The following is a 23,071-nucleotide window of genomic DNA, read 5'->3' on the forward strand; positions in this document are numbered from 1 at the left end:
AGGCATGGATACGAGCAGCTTCTCAAGGTACCTACATTTCTCGGGCAAGCATAGGACAGCTTTCTTTGTCCCATCCATCTTTTCTCAGATGCTGTGCTCTCAAACTCCCATAATTAAATTCTTCCTTAGCATTGAACCACCTACCAACTGCAACAGCATCTAGGCAGTTTTTCTCTTCAAATTTGAAGTTATGTTCAGTGGATAGTTCAGCTCCTTCCCTTTAATTCCATTTTTTTTTCCTGTGAAGAAACCTGTTCACTTAAGATGATGAAGCTTCCCTGGAACCTTCCCTGCCATGGCAGGTAGGTAGGGTGTGAGTTTGGTATACCCATGTCCTGGTTGTAATTGTGCATTTAATAGGAAGGAATTCTTTCTTTATCCCAGAGACTCAATACTGGGTCTGCACTCAATTACCACAAAATTAAACTGTGGGGCAATCATATTCAGCACTTGCTGATGTGGCCTGTGAAGGAAGTGGAGGTGGCTAGATATAGTGAATGCCACCTCTGCTTTGCAGTGGGACTCTGGGAAGTCCTGCATCTGGGTCTGTTGGCCATGATCTGTACCACAAATGTGCTGAATAGTTTTATGTCAACTTGACACAAGCTAAAGTCATCTGAGAGGAGATACCCTCATTAAAAAAATCCTCTCCAAAATTGGGCCTATAGGTCATTTTCTTAATTAGTGATTGATAGGGGAGGGCCCAGCCCATGATGGGTGGTGCCATCCCTGGGCAGGTGGTCATCCTGGGGTCCACAAGAAAGCAGGCTGAGCAAACCATGTGGAGCAAGCCAGTAAGCAGCACCCCTTCATGGCTTTTTTTTTTTTAATCAATTCCTGCCTCCAGGACCCTGCCCTGTTTGAGTTCCTGTCTTGACTTCTTTTGATGATTAATAGCAATATAGAATTGTAAGCCAAAACAAGCAAACAAACAAACAAAGAAAGAAAAAAACAAACAAAAAATCCCCCAAAAAACAACAACAAAAAACCCTTTCCTCCCCAAGTTGTTCTGGTCGTGGTGTTTTATTATAGCAATAGGCAGCAGAAACCCTAACTAAGACAACACCCCTACAAAAAGGCTCTCCAAATGTTTGTATTTGGTATGGATGCCTCTACTCACAAGAAGACTGTTAGAGAGTTCCTAGAGAAAGAACAAAAAAAGAGGAAACCTGGAGGAATGAGAGGAGAAAGGAGATGAAGTTTGTCTGGAACCCTGGAATGGTTGCACTGGGAGCCTCAGTAGGTTGGGCAGCTGCTGACAATTCCTCCCTCTCCTGGCCCTGAGTCTCCACCCACACCAGCTCAAAGAAAGGAGAAGGCTTTTGTGTCTGCTGAGTTTTTTCTACTACCCACGGAAGGAGATAAATGCACCAAGCACCCCTTACTCGCTGTTTCCAGCCCCTTTCAAAGAACTCACTGCTTTGTGAGGCTCATGGTTTCCCTACTTGGGAAACAAACATGGCTGCCTTTGCTGTATGCTCAGACCTATTACTAGGTTTTCAAGTTAGTTTCCTACTTGGGGAAAAGAGAGACGTCACTGTTTGTTTCCTGTTCGGAACCTTGAGATACCTTGCTGTGTCAACTTCGGATTCATGTGGCACAATCATGCTTAAGCAGGGGACAGGGACACTGGTTTTAATACCTGCACCAGGCTGTTGTGTTCCAGAAAAAACAGCAGCACAGGAGAGGTCTAACCATGAGATAATTCTGGGCAACACAGAGAAGGAGCCGGTGCAGTGGGAGCCCTGGGTAGCAATTACAAAGGCAGGAAGTTGGGCAGGTGGAACTCTGGCTGGCCAGTGGCCTTCCTCAGCCAGGCTTCTGTTAGTACCTTGATTCTGGCTATCTTCACGAAGATAACCCTAACCCTAACCCTGAGGAGAAGAAGAAGAAGAAGAAGAAGAAGAAGAAGAAGAAGAAGAAGAAGAAGAAGAAGAAGAAGAAGAAGAAGAAGAGAACAGAATTAGATTGATCGTTCCCAAGAAGATGGTTAAGAAAAGACTTGGGAATAATGCAAGTTCAAAAATGCAGGTTCAAGAATGGGGATTTGAAAAAGACATATCTAAGCAAAGTCCATACAGCTGGAGGTCAAGGTCTAAGTGTAAACAGCCCTGAGGTAAAGAAAGGGGGCTAAGTGCCTTGACAATGAAGAGGACAGATGTTCATGCTTAAGGCTGGACATAATAAGACCTGCAAGGTGACAGGCACAGACATGGCGGGGCATGGAGGACCAGGAAGCTGTGGTCATATACACTAATTTCCTGGGTCATATACACTAATTTCCCTTGGAGTTATGTTAAAATTAAGCCCCCCAACCACACAGGGAGTCTTCACTGATGGCCATGTTTGCATTTGAGCATTTTTCCTTTGGAGGGAAAGGGATTTGTCTATAACATAAAATAATCTGTCTCTTGTCCAGCAAGGAGGGAGTGATCCCAGTAATTCACCAAGGTCTGAACTTGGGGCTAGAAGAGACCAAACCTTCAGCAAACCTTCTCAGGACACTCAGACCTGTCCTATTCTCTGTGTTCCTCATACTCTGAGACAGAGGCTTTGAGTTTCTGGAAGGTCCTAGGGAATACAACCTTGACATTGAACAATAGGGTTTGGCAAGACCAAGGGAGAGACCCTGGAATAGCCCCTGATACAAGGAAATTCCAGAAAGGGTGGGTGACTTGGGCATTTTGACCAAGTGTGTGGAGCCCAGAATTTGTTTCTGGTCTAGAATTTCAAATTTTGTATGGTGAACATCCAGATAACTGCTGCAAATCTAGTTTTATTTCTATGAAATTAACAGAAGACAAGTTTCCATTAATCCTATAAGGGGTCTGTAGCCTGAGGAGAAGAGTCCTGCTAGTGGGGTGACATGCAGTAGGGGTTAGGTTTCTGGTGATGGGGTGTTAGGTATGGTCAGGCCTCAGGTGGGCCACACTTCATGAGTCTAGAAGCGTGCGACCTTCAACAGTTTGTCCAGGGTAGGAGGAGAACACAGTGAAATCAAAACTTCTACCACCAAAGAGACAGACTCTCTGTATTTTCCAGGGAAAGCTGGGGTTGGAGAGATTAGGTCCTTAGGTGAATGGCTATAAGAGCTGGAAGGACATGGGGAAGGACCAGGAAGGGAAGTATAGTAACAGAGAAACAGGCAGGAAAAGGAGGGTCCCGGACAAGAACAACTCGAGAGAGAAAGGCTTTATCTTGGCTTACAGTTTCAGAGGGTCAGAGCCTGCCATGGCTAGGAAGGTATGCAAACAGGGAGGGAAGACAGGGAAGTAGAGGCAGGAAGCTGGCTGATTGCAAGCATCCACACCCAGGAAGCAGAAGGAGAACAGAAGTAGGATCAGTCTATAAGTCCTCAAATCTCACCTCCAGTGACATACCTCCTCTAGCAAGACTCCCTTTCCTAGTTCTTACAACCTCCCCAAACAGTACCACCACCTTGGAACATTTCACATCTAGACCATGGCACCATCCCAGTTTGAATGTGTGTGTGTGTGTGTGTGTGTGTGTGTGTGTGTGTGTGTGTGTGTGTGCGTGTGCAGTGAGGAAAGGAGACACAGGAGCCTGAATGAACAATGTCCTGACCTCCCTCATATCAAGACAGGGAGATATGAGTGCCACAGAAGAGCAGGAACAAGGGGCCATTGCTGGCAAGACCTTTTACTCATAAAACCAGAGAGGAAGAGATAAAACTGTAGGCAATAGCTGCTGTGCACCCCCGCCCCCCAATAAACCTCACAATAGGAATGGGCATGTAATTGCTAATACCTAAATGGAAACACCAGCTGTAGTGCTTGTATGAAGTCCTTATATTCTAATGATTCACTGGCCTTTGAGTCAACCCCAAAAAGTCTACAAGTTTTCCAGAATAAATTTTCAGAAATGCAATTTCCTTGATTAAATCCTTCATGTAGGAAGAAAAGTCAAGCAAAGGAGACCAGATGAGGCAACAGAGATGTATCTGAATGTGTGTGTGTGTGTGTGTGTGTGTGTGTGTGTGTGTGTGTGTTGACATCATTAGAGTATCCACCCTCACAGCGGTGGTGCTGGGGCAAGAATGGGTAGCTCAGTCCAATAGGGAGAGGACTAAACCAGAGTACCATGTGCGCATGCTAGTCCAGGTGACACAGTGGTTCAAGCCAGGAGCCATGCTGGGCATCTGGCTAACCAGGAGTAATGATGACTCTAGCTGTGGAAGGAATGATAGGCGACATGTGCTGACCAGCTGCTGTCAGACACTGCAACCAATGCTTTCTGTGAATTTCTCACCAGATCACCACTTCTACCCCATGTCTGGAGACAGGGGCTCATTTTGGCACCCAGCCTGTCCTGGAACTCACTGTGTAGACTTGAACTTGTGGCTAATCCCATGCTTCAGCCTAGCAGAGTGCTGGGACCACAAGCAGGACTCACCACATTTGCCTTACGCATCATCACCGTATTAATCTCTTCATTCTGTTCTGCACAGGAGGAAATAGGCCCACACAAACTGAGCCGCTTACAGCAGGGATATAGCAGATAGTGCCGAGGGACTGATGCTGTCCATCCACTCTCGTTGATCCCTGCATCACTTCCTTTTCTAAAATAAAATTCAAAGCTAATGACACTTTATGTAAGAAGAAGGGTTTGTGATTGGAGGGTAGAGGCATAGAGCAACATTCCTCTCCACTTCCTGGGAGACACCCAGAAGCAGATCAAAGAAAGAAGGCTGAAAACTGCAAACTCGGTTTTCTAAGAACTAGGAAAGAGCTATGCACCAATGATAAAATGGACGTCAGCGTGACAATCCATATGCATTGAGCAGAGGTGCAGACAGGGGGACAGGGATCTGGGTGCTGTCCACCTTGGCTAGCATTGACAAAGTAGGGCCAAATTTGATGAGGCAAAATCTGCCTCGAGGGGTAGTGTGTACAGGCTAGGTGTGAGCTTCAGAATCAGACAGGCAGCTTTAAGCGAGGGACCCTGTGCCTGTATAAAGCAACTTCTCTCTAGTCATATGAACTTTCTTCGAGTATTCTTACAGGTTCCAAGGTCTAAGAATGGCATTATAGGAAAAAATGGAAGAAAGAAATTATTCAGTTGAGGAAATTTCACCAGAAAATATATGTGAATTACATGCGGACTGGACAGTCATTTGTCTATAAAGAGTGCACTGCCAGCCGTTAAAACTGCAGAAGAAGGCAGGGAGCAAAATGATATTGTGAAAGACAAGTCACAGAGTTCACAAAGGAGCAGAGCTTTTGTTAGAGAAAATAATAGAAACTGGAAAATATCAAATTAAAATGAGAACACATGAATAGTACCTCAGAGAGAAGAGTGACGGCCACAGGTGACAGGGGATGATGCCTGACAAGGGGATTGGAGAGCATGGAGAAGAAGGCTGAAGAGCATGGAGAGAATAAATATTTTTCACAAAATAATCTAGAAATGAAAAATGACTTGAGCCCATATTAAATAGGCATACCACATCTATAGGAAAAGTGACCCCATATGAACAGCACCAGGGACACACTGTAAACATCTTGACTTCACACTGACTTGGTGCACACAAGAAAAAATCAAGTCTCTTCTAAAGGAAAACGAGGCAGCAACATCCTCTTCCACGACAGAGTATGAGCCACCGAGCTCCCAGGAGAAGGCACTTTGTGGTGAAAAGGCGGATGGAAGAGTTTGGATGGCCCTCCCAAAAAATGCGGTGGCTGAGAGACTGGAGGGGCATAAAACAAACCCAAGACTGTGGAGAACCGAAGGGGGGCTGTGGTACCAGGTAAGAAAGTGCTCATCAGAGAGGAAGAAAGGAGAGGGTAGTAGAGGAGACAGACAGACAGACACAGAGACAGAGACACAGGAAAAGAGGAAGTAGATGAAGAGAATAGAGCAAGGAGGAGAGAAAGGAAAAGAAGAGATAGGCAGAGAGGAGGAGGAGCAAAGGAAGAAACAGTGAGAAAGGAGAGAGAGAGAATGGGAGAGAGAAAGAGGGAAAGAGAAGAGGGAGGGAGAAAGGACCGAGAGACAGAAAGAGGAAGAGAGAGAGAGAGGAAGAAGGGAGGGAGAGAGATGGGAGGTGCAGGGGGAGGGAGGGAGGAGAGTGGAGGGGCAGGCAAGGGAGGACATTTAGGACATAAGGCATTGTTGCTATGGGAACTCACGGCTGGTTCTGCAAAGAGAAACTCCTTCCCTCCTTCCCAGCCCAAGATCTGCCCCCTGGATGGGTCCGTCTCTTCTCTCACAGCTCAGGGCAAAAGACCTGGGCACATTTCCCACTCCTCATTTTCCTCACACACACACCCTGCCTGGCAGCCAAGAAAGCCAGCTTCCGACTCCTCGTCCTTCTACCCTGCTTCAAGCCTCACTGTGACAAATGTTTCTGAGCAGGTTGAGTGTGTTTCCTGCCTCTTTCCCATCTGCTCTGGGCACACGCCAGCTCCAGTGTAGCCCTGTCGTGGCATGGGCTGCTCTGGCTGCCTCCAATGTTACAGAACAGAGAACACATTATCACCTCCAGCACAGCAGCCCATGACCCTTGGCAAAGCCATATGCTCACGGTGATTGACAGAGGAGTCTAACCTTGCAACACCCTGTCACTTACTTGGCTCTAGACACTGTGTCCCCCTTGATGTTTCTGGAACATTCCAAACGTCATACCTGTGATGGCTAATCTTGAGTGTCAATTTGATTATGTCTATAATTAACTAAAACCCAAGCTTCTGGGCATGATTATAAGAGATTTTGGGTTTCTTTCTTTCTTTTTTTTTTTTTTATAAATAAGATTATTTTAAGTGGGATCCACCCTAAATCTGGGTCACAGCTTCTGGTGGCAACCCACATACATGGAGATAGAAGAAGGAAGCTTTTGCTTTTTGCCTGCTTGCCCTCACTCTCACTGGCAAGTTCATCTATCCTGTTGCTGAGGCATTCCTTTACTGGTGTTAGAACCTACTTCTTAAGGATGCCAACATAGACTAAAAAGATCAGATGAGACATCCAGTCTTGTAGACTGAACAACTAAAGAATTTTAAGCCTTTTGGTAGTAAGACAATCACTGTTGGAATAACCATATTACAGTCTGTAAGCCATGCTAATAAATCCCCTTTATCTATCTATCTATCTATCTATCTATCTATCTATCTATCTATCTATCTATCTATCTATCTATCTATCTATCTATCATTATCATCTATCATCCATCTACCTATCTATCTAGATGATGTCTCTATTAGATGGCCTGTAGGCAAGTCTGTGAGACATTTTCTTAATTAGTGATTAATGGGAGAGGTCCTAGCTCACTGTGGATGGTGCCAACCCTGGGCAGGTGGTGGTCCTGGATTCTGTAAGAAAGCAAGCTGAGTAAGCCAGGAGGAGGAAGCCAGTAAGTAGTGTTACTCTATAGTCTCTGCATCAGCTCCCACCTCCAGGTCCCTGCTTTGCATTTCTGGCCTGAATTTCCTTAATGATGGATTATAAGCTAGAGGTGAAACAAACTCTTTCCTCTGCAGGCTTCTTTTGTTTGGTCTTAGCATTAATAACAGCAATGCAAAGCAAACCTAAGACATTACCCCTAGCAGGACCTTAATGATCAGTGCTCTATCTTTGCCCATATGAATGGTTCGCATCAGCTCTTTCATGCCTTTGGTAAGTTCCCAGTTCCTGATCCTCCCTGGTAATATTATTTTAACTGCAGACTCCTTCCTGCTTCTTCACTCCCAGGCATGCTCAGACCTTTGTCTGTGGACATTCCTGGATGATAGGAAATCTGTGGACAGTCACTGAGAGCAGAGAGTGCCCAGGGTCTCTTCTCTCACTTTATCAGCCTTCCTTCAACTCCTGGGCAACTTACAGGGCATAGGGCAAGTCCCTCAGACCGTGCCCGAAAGCAGTTTTCTTCTGTTATAAATGGAAAATGTGCAAAGAATGTTGTTTGGCTATGACTATCAGGAAGCCCAGACCACCAAGCAATTGAGTTCGTGTACTGAAGTCTTTTAGAGGAGGTGATGTTATTTTTATGCAAAAAGTAACACCAGGGGATTGAATGTAATGCCATGTTTTGTATCTTCAGAACCAAGTTCAAAACTGTAACAAGGTTACTTTTCAGCTAAGACTGTTTAATTTCTGCTGTAGGTACCCCATGCTGCTTTGATGCACCCGTGAATCCTTAGCCCTGAGACCAGTTGCTGTAACCTTCTGTCTCAGGGTCTGGGGCTGTTTATCTGCACTTGCTCTGTCATTTAAAAAAAAAAGATTTACTTTTCCCCAGTCATCTGTCTCAGCACTGTTCCCCCTCCAGCCACCACCAACCCAATCCCTCAAGTTCCCATGCCCACCTGGCCCCAGTCCAACCAGGGGATCTCTATTTCCCCTTCCCAGGGAGAACCATGCATCCCCTGCTTAGACTCTCCTTGTTACCTAGCCTTTCTGGGTCTGTGGATTGCAGCCTGGTTATTCTTTCCAGTTAATGTCCACTTACGCGTGAGTACATGCCATGTTTGTCTTTCTGGGTCTGGGTTACCTCACTCAGGATGATTTTTTTCTAGTTCCATACATTTGCCTTCAATTTCCTGATGCCATTGTTTTTAATAGCTGAGTAATACTCCATTGTGTATATATGCCACATTTTCTTTATTTGTTATTCAGTTGAGGGACGTCTAGGTTGTTTCCAGGTTCTGTAGCTTGGTCTATATGTGGGACTCCCAGCATTGGGAGCAAGAGCTGTCCTTGGACTGGCTCTTGAGAATCTATTCCTCATGCTAGATTGTCTTGCTCAACCTGAATACAGAGGGAGGTGCTTGGTCTTAGGGCAGCATGATATGTCATGCTTTGCTAAAGCCCATGGAGGCCTGGCACTTTCTGAGTGATTACGGAGGAGGAGTGGATTTGGGTGGGCAGAGGGGAGGACAGGGAAGGGGAGACTGTGGTAAGTAAAATTAATTAATTAAAAAGATTTACTTTTATTTTATGTATATGAGTATTTATATGTCTGTGCACAATCTGCATGCTTTCTGCCCACAAAGTCAGAAGAGGCAACTTATGATTCCCTGGAACTGGAGTTATATATGGCTATGAGGCACCATGTAGGTGCTGGGAACTAAACCTGGGTCTTCTGGGAGAGAAGCCAGTGCTCTTAACCTCTGAACCATATCTCCCAGTCCTGAGCTCTGTCATATTTAAGGGAACTGGACTTCTGCCTCCACTGACTATCTGGACTATTTGAAACATATTCCATTACTGACATAATTTTTAATGTGTCATCTTTATTGCTTCAGTACAATAATAACACAAAACATTCTTCTATTAGTTTGGAAACCATTAAGAATCAGGCATAAAATGCAGCATTATTTTTGTTCTAGGAAGCAGGCACTACTTCACACTAAGAAAGTCTGTACAAATAAATAAAATGCTGGCAGACTGTCAATGTGTCTAAAAGCTATAAAAATTGTTTACTCTTTGAGGTAGCAATTCTACTTACAGAAAATAATCCCAGGGGAAAAATAAACACATCTACAAAGATCAATGTAATGGAACACAGCATGACATTTTCTAAGAATAAAGAGCTGAAGGAAAGCAAAACTCAATGAAGTACTAGAGACACCTGAAATCTAGTAAGATACCGTGCTATGGCGTGATAGCATGCCTAAGTACAGCACAGCTAGCTGATTCCTTTATGGTGTGGGTGAACTGGCCAGGGAGCCAGGGGGATGCTAGCATGGCTGATTAGTGATGAGGTTCTGGAAAGATCATTAAATGGAGCAAACCTAGGTCAGAGAAGTAGTCATTCCTCCTGGCCCTTCCTCTGTGGGAATGTAGCAGTTGTTCCTTAGCTTGGGAGACCTCTCTTGAGGGTTACAGAAGCTTGGGGGGAAATGGCATAACTCTCCTGAAGGTCTGAGGTTAGGGCCTCTGATAACTTAGGCCAGCCAGGAGAGAGCTTGTCATTTGTGATGACACAGGCATGAGCAGAGGACATCATGTTGAAGGAATATGGAAGGACTCAGACAGGTTGTAGGACTTCACCCAGTTATGGATTATAAAGCAACTGATCTCACAGAAAAGGAAAGCAGAGTGTGGTGGACATCAGAGGCTTAGGAGGGAGGCTAGGGTGAGTCCAATCAATGGACTGCAGATCTGACTGGAACGGATGGGTGCATTTTGTCTTTCTGTTTCACTTCAGGAAAACTCCGTAGCAACAATCCACCATGCATTTCAGAGCAACCAGGGGAAAGGACTTTGGCATGTTCTTGCTACAAAGAAAGAATAGTGGGTATGCCAATTCTTCTGACATGATTGTGACAATGCACACAAGTGTGAAAAGCACACATTGTATGCTACATGTGTGCAGTTACCTGTCAATCAAAAGCAAAACTTAAAAGCACAAGTGAAACTCTAGTGCTGAGCTCTCTACACAAGGGGAAGAGTAACTCATGTAAGTCTTTGCAAAGCCTACCCCCACCTTCATTTTTCAAGATAGAGTTTCTCTGTGTAGCCCTAGCTGTCCTGGAATTCACTCTGTAGACGAGGCTGGCCTCAAACTCACAGATCTGCCTGCCTCTGCCTGTGTAGTGCTGGGATTAAAGGTGTGTGCCACCACAGCCCTGCCTGTAAACTTTGTTAACTCTGGCAGTGTTGACTTGTTAATATAAACCCACACAGACTTTTCAAATGGCATATTGAATATCAATATCTGGTGCCACCAAAAGAGATCCACAGCATATTTTTAACTGGAAAATTATGATTATAAGACAGAGGGGATCACATGATCAGATGTTAGGAACCATATCTATACATATCTGCTACTGAGGACAGGCCTGACAGCCCTGACTAAAAGCAACAGCAATCATTCCTTTGTTTTTCAATCATCCTGTTGTTTGTGAGACATTTCACCTTCTAGAGACTTCTTTTTTACACTGGTTTCCTTTTCTCTCTCCAAGAATCTGAATTTCCATGGGAAATTTATGGATGAAAATTCAACTATGATTTAATGTGGGTATCAGTGATGACAAAAGATAAAATTTTTTATCTTATATGTGAGTAACATCCTAACCAGTCAAGGAGTGTGTATTCTGTACAGAGTGTGCTCACAAACAAATAAGACACAGAGACATGCATGAGAGCACCAGGTCTCAGAAAGTCCCCAAAAGAAATGTCAGTTAACAAGGAAGGAAACTTTTTAAACACATTTAGTAATCTAAATATGCAAAAGAAAAGGGGAAGCCATTCTCACAAGAGTGTAGAGATACACAACAAGGAAAAAGAACTTATCTATTGAAGAGAAAAAGGGACACATACCCTGACACTGTTGGGGGCAAACTCCCCCTGGCTAACACAGACTAAGGGCCTTCCATGGAGTCACGCTAGGTCACTTCTAGGAAGTTACCTGCACAAGACAATTACTCTCATGGGCACTGAAGTGGATAAAAAGAGGTTTGCTGCAGAGGTGCAAACGTCTGGAAATAGCATCAGGGAGAAGCAGAGAATGCATGGGAGTGGCAACATTAAAAATAATTCTGACGGTAAATGCCAAAGAAAATGTTCACACAATCAAATATGCTGTGGATAGGAGCTAAATTAAATTTGTTCTGTTTGTCCATTTCAATATGATCATGCAACATGGGGCTCCAGAGGCAGCTTAAAGTAAGCCTCAGGGGAAGAGACGAAGTAGCAGCTTTTATCTTTGAACAGGTTGATTCCCACAGGTGGAAGGAAGAAGAGCTACAACAGGGAAGGGTTTTCTTTCTTTCCTTTTTAATTAATTCTCTTGCTCTCCGAGTCACTGCCTGAAGCCCCTTTGGTCTCTCAGCTGATCTACACCAAGAAGGTGACGGCAACTTCACCATTTGCTTTTCCTTCCATTGTGGTTGTTTACACAGGAAGAAAATAATTTACTGTAAAAAGAAATGCCTAGAATGCAAATTGCAGTTAAGCGAACAGGGAAACAAATATACTCACGATGATTAAACATGAATAACACATCTTCGCTGGGTGGGAAAAAGATCATGACTGACTGGCTGACTCATTTCTCAGTAGATGTCTGGCTCTTGGTGACTGGATGAATAAATCACTGAATGTGAACAGAGAATTTCCCTGTTCGGAACAGTTGGGGGAACTTGCCTGGAGAAGACTGTATCATGAATGGAAATGATTTTTCTGATGTCTAAAATGGTATTACCTTCAGCATCCATGGCACACATTGCAATTTTACAAACGCTGAGCCATCATCCCCTTGAACAGAAGGCATGGGGTGTGAGGTGTGGGAGCGGGGGAACTCCTGTCACTCACATGAGGACTGTTGCTGAAAGCATCACCTTGGGGTGACAGTAAGTACTGTTCTAGGTTACCCAGATAAATCTGAAAAGTCAGTTATTTTAACTTTAGTTCTCTAAAAAAAAAGCACAGAGCACCAGGTATCTAAGGAATAATTTCCAACAATGAATAATTCCAATACCGGTGCCTCCCTCCTTGTGTTTGTGTTTGAGTCGCTAAGTAAACTGTGGTCATTACACAGATGAGAAGGTAGTATTTCCCAGGTGTTGAAAGTCTTTTGTGATTTGAATGATAAGTCCTGAGTGATCCACTGGGGTGTATATGAGAAGGATTATGAGAGAAGATGACATGTCTACCTGCGAGAAATATCTCCAAAAGCACAAGTATTGTTGACAACATGCTGTATGTTTAGCACACAATAAACAGTTCAAGCTACTTCATACCTTTTGAGAATTTCCACACAATTGTAGGCACAGGATAACCCTCTGCAGAGCAATTGAGGATCACTGCTTTGCCGTAGATCCCATCCTGGTCCCGGGGCTGGACCACAAACTTGGGAGGAACTGAAAAGAGAAATGTTGTCATTCAGACAGGGCCACTGATTAAAGCTGTGATATTATGAAACAATTATCTCTGTAAACCTTCAAGTAAAAAGAATATTTCACACAAATATAAAAGCAATAGCCATGTTTGCAGTTCAGGACAAGTGGGAGAAACAGGTTGGGTCCTGGAGGATCTTCTACAAATTGTTTTTAGTGAAAATTTTGTTTTGTAGTAGGGAAACTGGCCTTTCATAGATGTGAGGGGCACTGGCCAACCCAAGGACATGTGACACTCAAGGAATTCACTCCACACAGAATAGGATAATATCCACTATATAATGAAGAGGTAAAATGTATGTTGTTCCCCAACATACATCCCTTGTACTTATCAAGGATGAGTGTTTCCTCGGTTAGGAACTGGTCAAAGTCTTGCTGACTTTCTTCTAGCGGAGATGAAGGAACTGACAAGCACTCCCCAGGGGTAGCAGAAAGCACGGCATGGTGATGCATTTTGCCCCAGACATCTCACCAGGACACACGAGCCACTTTTCTAATAGATGTGCAGTGGGCAGGGCCAAAGTATAGCCATGGAGGTTGGTTAATGGAAGGTGCCAGGATCACTCTAGTGTACTGAGTGTAGTGAGATTAAGAACCTGGTTATGTAGTGAATTCTGGAAGGTGCTGGATAGATCCATCTGGACTTATATCATACTCAGCTCTTTACTTACAGCCCAATGCTTTGTGCTAAACTACTAGGAGGTTAGTAGTGTTTGAGTCTTAATGAACAGGTCAACATTCTTCTAGAAATAGTGCCATTTGACAGTGGCCTCCTCTTAGCACATCTGCAGCAGACTGGGGATCCCCTGTGGGGTGGACTCTCAGTGAGATAGCTGTCCTGTGAGGGAGATGGGTTACATACATTGTAGATTAAACGTGTGACATATAAATGGTGCTCCATTCCTTCCCATACCTGGTAAATTAATCTTACTTGTTTTAGATGCTAGAATTCCCAATATTGAGACACATGTGTGGATCTTGGAGGTTCAGAGAGATGGGAATTCCAGCTAGCACATGCTATGGACTGGAGGTATCTAGGATCTCACTGAAATAAGCAGTTTAGAAACATGCTGAATGATTCAAGCCACAGTGAAGACTAGTTGTACCATGAAGTAACCAAGGATGTAGGAACTATATCAAGACCAGAGAAGCAGCTGGAGGTAGAACTCAGGCTAATGTTTCTGGAGAGAACAACTCCTTTTTCCATTTTTTAGTCCAGTTCTTTTTTGTTTGAATTTTTAAAGAAGACATTAAACATGAAGAGGTAACAGTGGCAAGGAAGAAGAACACAGCTCAGGATGAACACATCAGTCTCTAGTTCTGCTGATTCTTGCATTTGACCTTGTAAAGTTTACAAAATGGCTCAACTTCCTAATATGCAAATTAGGGATAATTGTGGTACTCATTTCATAGGACTATTTTTCAGGAGAAAACGAGTTGAGATTCAGAGAGTTCAGGACTTTGTTGGAAGAAAGAAATGATTCTAAGAGTTGCTTCATTTAGTAAATTCAGACGCCCAGTTTTGAAACAAGTACTCCACATAGCAATGGGATCCTGAATATTTGTAAACTGACCAGCAACTTTACTTCATGTAAATAACATTTTGAGAAAAATGAATTGAATCAGATGTATATATACTTAGAATGAATTAATAAAAGTCAAATGCCTTAAGGCCAGGAGATTATTCCTAGGAAAACACTAGAGATTATACATGGCTATTTTTCTCTCTCTTTTTCTCATTTCTCCCCGACCCCCATCTTTTCTCCCTCTCTTTCTTCCTCCCATCCTTTAAAAAAATATTTCTTTTAAAAATTTAAAAATTTTTCCTGAATGTCATGGGTCTAGGGACCAAGGAGGTCAGAAAAGGGCATTGGGCCCCTAGAACTGTAGTTACAGATGGCTGTGAGCTGTCAAGTGGGAGCTGAGAATAGAACCTGGGTCTTTTAGAAGAGCAATCAGTGTTCTTGACTGCTCAGCCATCTCTCCAGCTCATGTTGTTAGTTTTGTTTTATTTTTGAGACAAGGTTTTGCTATAGAGTTCAAGTTGGTTTCAAACTCTCTACCCTCCTGCTTCTGTTTCTCAAGTTCCAGGACGATGGGAGTACCACTGCATGTAATAAAAATGATCAGCAATCTTCAGGGTAGGTTAAAAATTAAAACACCACACTAGACTCATGGTCCATGGTGTGTGAGGCAAATCTGCAGCTAATTCTGCCGAGAGGAAGAGTTCTATTTTTACTGGATGAGACATCCAGCTGGCACACTCTCCGTTATCACTCATCCATGACCCTCCACTCAATTTGGCTTTAAGCTAAAAAATTCTGCTTAAAAACTCATCAAAGATGTCTATATGGGATATTAACACATGGTAAGTATAGTGTAATTACAGATGGAAATGGTCCCTGATCAGTAGAATAATTCTCCTATGTCATTATTCAAGAATTTTCCACAAACTGGCGAGGATAGCCCGTGGGCTCCCTAAGTAGGCTTTTCTCTCTCACAATAGAACTCCCTCCTCTGATTTCCACGTTGATTCATGATTTCATGAAAACCTGAGAAACAAATAAACAGGTTTCTGAATTTTTATGGTAAAGAGAATAACTAATGACTCAATTGTCCACTATTCATATACAATGCTACTTGAGACACCACGGAAGGAAATATATACTACTGAGCTCATAACCAAACCATATCCTAACCTTCCCCATCACAGGGAGAATGGGAACCTCATGGGCATGAGGTACAATCTCAGATTTTGCTTTTCTTATCATCTCCCAGGTGATGCTGAGGCTGTTGGTCCTGAAGTTACACTTTAATAATCACTGTTCTGGATGTCTCCTTAGAAAGCATCAGGTATGAATGAGTTCTAGCTGATCACAAAGACAACTCACTTATTTAAGCAACTTTTAATGCTTTCTTTGATCTTAATCTTTCCTACTCTCTTACTCTGGAATGCAGGATTTACATCCCAACTAAATGATTTGCAGCCAGTTCTGATTACACCTTGCTCTCAAGAGAAATAAAAATAGGTGGCGAGGGCACTATTGTTCCTTGTCTTAGCTGCCTCTGTTTGTCATTTCCGTCTGGTGCCATTCCTGTCACCAGTGCCCCGCTTGAATCCCTTATCCACCCAGCGACGTAAAGGATGCTTGGAAAGTCATCACAAGCTCCCACTGGCCCTTGATCAAGCTCAGGTTCCTACACTGCTTTGCAGGCTCTTAGCAACCCCTGACCCCACAGGCTTTTCTGAAGCCATTCCAAAGTTCTTCCCATTCACTGGTCCCTAGGATGGTCTTGCTTTGGGCTTTGACAATCTTCTCCATGACTTTTGTGTTTGACATATGTCTATCATTGCTTCTGTCTCAGCTGAAAGCTCACCCCTCTCTGAACCCTCCACCCTCACCCTCATCCGTACCCACCCCCCCCCACACACATACACACACACTTTTACTACAGCTGCTTGGTATTGCTTCTCTGATTGACTGTCTCCCATATCAGGTTCTGCACCCTGTGAGAACAGAATCTAAGTGCAGGAGGTTGGGTACTGTTTTGATCACAGGATGTTTACTAAGCTCAGGGGATATATGGGGGCTCTTCTGGAAACCACATGCTTCAGCCAAAAAGTTTGTTAGCTCCTTACATCCCTTGAAGTCACAGGGTAACTCACACTATGTATAGATAAGGTCAAGGCTCAGAGAAGTCAGCCATGTTTCCAAGCTCACGCAGACAGTGCACATGCAGCAATGTGGGCCTGGTCACTCTACAGAAAGTTCTAGCATTATGTCTGCACCTTCCTTTTCTCCCTGAACCCGCTTACATATCAGGGCCCACAGAGTGCATTCCTCTGCAAAGTCGTCTGTGATCATATCAAGAACACCAATCTCCCTGTTATCAAGGTATGTTTTGCTCTTGTAATTAATAGCCTGTCACTCTAAGAGTCCCAAACCACCCTCTCAGTGACAGGCAATCTCAAGACCTCTAAACTTCTCATTCTATTTCTCCTTTTCCCAAGCTACATCTCAGACCAAGACTTTAAAGCATCTAAGAGAGAGACATTCCTCAATTCCAGTGAAAGATTAAAGTAAAAGGCACAGAGCAATTTGCTATACTTTTTTTTTGTACTTTCATGTGATGTATCAATTTAATGTTTGCATCTTTCATGAACCAAGTGCCAGATTGTGCTCTGAAGTTATTGACTAAGGCCCCAGTTTTCAATGTGGAATGCTCTCTGAACAGTGACAGTGAGCAGGAAGAGTCTTAATTTCACCTAAAATTTCTATTTCCATTTAGTCAGTACAAGCTGTAGCTAAAGCAGTGATTAAAAAGTTCCTGACTCAACTTGGCCATTTACATCAAAAGCTGGAATTCTGAGCACAGCTGCACAGTTTCCAGACCCCAGAAAAGGGCTGCCGCTTGCAGTGGGTGTGAGCCTGGAGAGCACGCCTTTCCTCAGCTACTTTGTATTAAGGACAGAGGGGATGGGACCATCAGGAAGACAGCTCAAACACCCAGGACAGTGGTGGGCTGGCTGCTCCCTTGGGGAGATGTGTCATCAACCCTTCTCACACAGACCTGACACAAATGGCCACCAAGGACAACAAAGGAGTTTCTGCAATGACCCTGGACTCCGGGTCCTTCCTGCAGCCACCATCCCACGTCTCTGCTTCTCATGGGGAACAGGGAGTCTTCTGTTGTAGGCCTCTGTGCTTGCCAGCTCACATCATTCCAGAAGGTGATCCATGCTTCTAATTGATTCCTATGGCCTTGAGACTTTCCTTAGGACCCAGGACCTTGAGTGTGTAGTCAAGTCAGCCATGCAGCTGATCTTCCACATGTACCTCAATTAGCACCTTCTGCTCTCTGCCACCCTCCTCCCTTACAGGCAACAGGCTTTCCAGAACATGTCTTCCTTGCTGTCATCCCATCTAGTGGCTGTTTGCTAAAACTTCAGGTCCCCCCCTTGTTCCCCTTAGGAATCACTGCATGTGTCCCCTAAACCAAGTGAAGTAGCCCTTCTTCCTTTGGCGGAGGGTATGCTGCTTGCGATGTTGTTTGGTCTGTTAGTGTCTCTGTCCTACTGGTCCAGAAGCTCCCTGCAGCCAGATGAGCTTCTGCCACCTCAGCGACTACTCCAGGTGCTGGCAAGTTTGTATGCCAAGTAAATAGTTGCTAGTGATAGAAGCAGCAAGGAATGAAATAAAATTAGAAAGTATAGTCATTTGAAAACAAGTATAAAGTGTCAGATTTACAAATATCCATGGTTGTTTTAAGAATTTACAGCCAAGAATAGTTTCTTTTCTCTTCAGAAAATAAAACACAAAAACACTGAAAACATCACTAGGAAGATTCTTAAGAAACCAAAACAAAGACTGCCATGGATAAAGACTTTAAGAGAGAAAGTATTCACTGAGCTTCATATCTGACATTTTTTGGCAGTTTCTTTAATTTTAGTCATTATCTTGATGAAATAATGAGACAAAAATAGCCAGAAGAGGGGCTGGAGAGATGGCTCAGAGATTAAGAGCACTGGCTGCTCATCCAGAGGACCTAAGTTCAATTCCTAGCAACTACATGGTGGCTCACCACCATCTATAATGAGATGTGGTGCCCTCTTCTGGCCTGCAGGCACACATGCAGGCAGAACACTGTGTACATAATAAATTGAACTTTAAAAAACAGCCAGAAGGACCTTGAAATTGGTTACTTGTAGGGTTCTTTGCTTGTTTCATCAGATTTTACATTTTTTATTCATGTGCATGTGTAATTTGACTGTATGTATATTGATGCACTTTATGCATGCAGTGCTGGAGGCCAGAAGGAGCATCAGATCCTCTGGAGAAGGAGTCACTGATGGTTGTGAGCCTCCACGTGGGTGCTGGGAATTGTACATGGGTCAACTGCAAGAGCAACCAGTGCTCTTAACTGCTGAGCAATCTCTCCAGACTCAGTAGCCAGTTACAAACTATTCAAGGTGACTTGATTTTATGACAGGACAATGACCTGTCATGAAATCTGCATGATAGATATAAATTCCCAAACTGGTTATGTTGTATTTTTTAGTTCAGTTTTAATTGAGATTCACCATTCCTCCCTCCAAACCCTCCCGCAAATACTTATGTGCTCTCTTTCAAATTCACGGCCTCTTTTTTTCCATTCATTTTTATTGGATGCATATATTCCTAAGTATAACCTGCTCAGTCTGTAATGTTGTTACTGTATGTATGTTTCTGTGTTTGACCATTTGATATTGGATTACCAATTGGTGTGCTTTTTCCCTGGGGAGACTATTTACCCCATCCTCAGCATTCCTGTAGCTCTTTGTGTACAGTTGAGGCCCCGTGGGCTTTTCCCCATCCACTTTGGATATCTGTTGCTGACTTTGTTCAGCTCATGTTTAGGCTGTCATGTTGGTGAGACTTTATGGGTATATCTTATGATATTACTAGGAGAATATAATAATATCTTATGATATTACTAGGAGGCTGAAATGTCTTAGGCTTATACCCTCACCTCTCCCCTCACCATGAGGCCTGTGACACTCTCTTTGCCTTGTTATTAGACAAACATGTGCTGTGGATTGAATGCAAAACGTCACTCATGTACTTGGATGGCACAGCCATATCTGAATGGAATGGCAGAAGTCATAAAGCCAGCACAGCTGCTTGACAAAGATCCAGCAAAGCTGAGCCACATGATGGCTGCCATGCCACTTTTGGTTTTCATATCCACCTTTTACATACTTGGGGCACTTTTAATATTTGAACAATTTGAGGATATTGGATTGATGGAAAATTTCTTATGAATCATTTACGCCTTCTCCCAGGAATGCTGCTTCTAAGCTCACCCAGAAAAGTCCTGAACATACTATTCCCACCCCCCACACTTTGAGGGAGATATCCTTATCTACTTGAAGGTCTTCCTTATGCCTTGGAGGTTGTGACACATAAAGAAGCCAGGGGTCTCTTAATGAGGCTATGAGGCATTCTTGAAACATCTATCCCTGTACTTACACTGGAACAAGATATTCAAAACAAAGTAAAATTTAAAAGGTCAATAAAATTCAGTGGGCTAGAGGAATTGTCCACAGTTGAGATTACAAGGCTCTTCCCACTGTACATTAAGACAATTACGTGGCATACAACTCTGCCCTACATAGAGACATATTGATAAGTAAAGTATGGAGTGGAAAGATGATAAAAGTATGAGGTGTTAGGTTCCCTCTTTTAGAAGTTAGCTCATGTAGAGCCACTATAATGACATATGACCAAGGAACAACAAAATGCCAGTACTAGACATATAAACAAATCCAATAAAGATATAAATGTGAACAATGATTGTATTATGTCAGAATTTGAATAATAACTACAGTAGCTTTAGCCTGAAGATTTTTCCTGGGCACTCTGACACTCTGACCACTAAGAGTTAATAATACATTGCTTGAGACATGGCAAAACGCCCAGGGTGATTGAAGATTTTGTTTTGGTCTAGTGTCCTTGAAGCAACCAAAGCAACCAGCCTGAGCACACACTGTCATACGCCTCTAGATTCTCAAAAATTGGGTTATGGGGTTAATGAGTAAGAATGATAACTCTGCTTATTAATGATGTCAAAACTTGAGGGAAAATGATTGGAAATGATAACTCTGTTCTTTCATAGTTTATTAATAATGACTAAAAGATGAACAAAAGCAAGCGAAATACATGTCCCAAACCAAAAATGATATGATCTATGTTTTAGAACATCATGAATGTATCCCTGTTAACTAAATTCTGTATAAATAAACACTCTGGCTGCTAGTCAGTCAGGCTGCAAGATTCTCCTGCTCACCATGGCGTGGCTCACTTCCTTCTCCCACAGACTCCTTACACCCTATGCAGGACCCATCCACTGCCAGGGATGGCTCCTAGCACTTGGACACTGGAATCTTAGCTGGAGGTACTGTTTTAGGAGGTCATGGGGACTTTGGGGTAGGGGACAAAGCTGGTGGAGGGCTATCACTAGGAATGACTCTTCATGCCTTTTAGCTCAGCCCATCTCTCACATAGCAGCAGTGTGATAATTAAAACCTACTACTGTAGACACTTCCTATTATATATACACACATATAAAAAAGAATTAAAAACAGAGTTACCATATAACATGGCAACAGTGCTTCTACTATCCCATCTCTGTGGGAAATTATTAACTTTTTCCCCCAAATCACTGATAAATGTCACAGTACCAGGAACAGTCTTTTGGAGTTGTTGGCCAGTGAGGCTATATAGATCCACAAATATTATAGGTTATTGCCAATGCTATTGGTTGCTCTCCAGAATGTGACAGTAAGACCCCATTACTGAAGACACCCCATGTTTGAATCATAGAACATGGAGATGTCAATCTGGGGCACACCTGGAAGCATCATCCCTACTGGCTAGCTTACATAGTGCCAAAAGTTCTATGAAGGCCAACAGAGGAAAGCAGTAATCATCAGTCTTACCAAGCAATGGATCTTGGGAGCTACAAATCAATGACTGGCCTGGCAAGACATACTGACTAGTAAAATTGTGGTTCAAACATTGTGAGAGTAACCAACTGTTTTATGATGGGATTTAAGGCTCACCCCACAAGATGAAACCTATACCTGCATCATTATTGGGCCAGAAATGGACATACTATTAAACCAGTTCCTAATGACTTATCATTATGTCCATAGATATGTGTATCTCTCAACTCTTACCAGAGAAGCTTGAGCAGCTGTGGGTCTCTGTGTTAACCTATTTATAGCAGATGGTGATTAACATAGAGATCCACAACTGACCAAGGTTCAGAGAACAAGAAAACGAAGACTTCTTAGTCCTGTTGGGATATCTATGTAATATACCTCTTCCCAAGGCTGAGGGCAATTATGGAAGAGGGGACAGAAAGACAGTAAGAGCCAGAGGAAGCAGATGAATATAAGGAAACAATGTCCCCAGGATACTACAGGCCAACTGCACTTATTAACTCACAGTGATCATGACAGAATGAACCGTATGCTTAAACCAGAACCAAAAGGAAGAAAAAAAAAAAACAGTATGGAGAGGGAACGTGGGCATCAAGTTCTACTCCTAGCTGAGAAGTTACTGGCAATTGATAGCTACTAGGAGAGGAACAATCAGTTTTCTGTAAGGATGCAGCTCCTTGTAAGTGGACCACACTCTAGAGGAAAGCCACACATCCAAGAGTACATGGGCATCACAAATTGAAATTGATAAGTGTTAAAGAAAAAAAAAGACACAAAAGAAAAAAGAGTCACAAAATTTAGGGAGGGGGGAGGTAAGGAAGAGGGGTGGGTAGATCTGGGATGAGTTGGGAAGAGGTGGATAAGGCCAAAACACATTGTTCAAAGTTTTCAAAGAACTATTAGGAAAAATAAATAAACCAGTCTATGTCAACACCCTGGTTAGAGTCTCTGGGCATGAAGAGTAGATTTGTGAAGTAACCACATGGTCAAAACCTAGGGCACCAACAGAGGACACGTCAGAGTCAAACTGTAAACTTCATGAGTGGTGATGAGTGGTAGAGACCTGGTCTTCCTCTAAGACAACTGATTCCTTAGCAGTCTTTCCAGCTCCCTGTAACACTGTAAACTTTGGCAAAATATGAGAATCATTTATCAGTGATTTTGTGGAAAAAGTTAATTTCCCACAGAGATGGGAGATAGATATATTTTCAATGTTCATCATTTAATGGATCTGGCTTAGGATCAGAAATCACACACATGTGACCTTTAATGATCTGGGAGTTGCATGTTGCAGTTCATATAAGATTCTGTCCTCCACAGCACCTTGTTTGTTCTCTTTGACTTTTCAAGTCACAGTGGCCAGTATGTGACACACATTCCATCCTCATAGCTCTGTTACCCACCTGCCTACACACTGCACACTTAACAGAAGCTAATTTTTGAAGAACAAGTCCATGACTAATGAGATTTAAATCAATCTGTAACTTGAAGAGTGAGGTCAACTCTGTTTCAGCTGACCTTGATCTGGTTGCTGTTTCTACTATTGCAAGTAATAATAATAAAAATAATGATTAAAAAACCCAGCATGCTCTTTTTTTTAATCTACTGTTTTTATTTCCTGACCTCGATCCTTCAGAGTAGATTATATTGAAGACAGTCAAGGCACTGTTATGTCCTTCACAAACAATGGTTAATTCTGCTTGGAGGAAGAATTGAGAAGCAGAGACAAAAT

The 23,071-nt window shown here is 43.0% G+C and overlaps 1 protein-coding gene across 3 annotated transcripts in view; it reads right to left on the minus strand.

Moving 5' to 3' along the window:
* Dscam (DS cell adhesion molecule) overlaps positions 1-23,071 on the minus strand; it is a 593,021-nt gene that overhangs the window by 203,212 nt on the left and 366,738 nt on the right. For all 3 annotated transcript variants that reach the window (XR_013043895.1, XM_076549303.1, XM_015999884.3), the window contains exon 10: positions 12,699-12,818. Coding sequence is in view for 2 of the 3 variants with exons in the window: in XM_076549303.1 (XP_076405418.1) it covers positions 12,699-12,818 (120 nt within the window). In the remaining variant the exon portion in view is untranslated. The remainder of the gene's footprint in view (positions 1-12,698; positions 12,819-23,071) is intronic.

Source organism: Peromyscus maniculatus, chromosome 12 (genome assembly GCF_049852395.1).
Source record: "Peromyscus maniculatus bairdii isolate BWxNUB_F1_BW_parent chromosome 12, HU_Pman_BW_mat_3.1, whole genome shotgun sequence".
Classification (NCBI taxonomy): domain Eukaryota; kingdom Metazoa; phylum Chordata; class Mammalia; order Rodentia; family Cricetidae; genus Peromyscus; species Peromyscus maniculatus.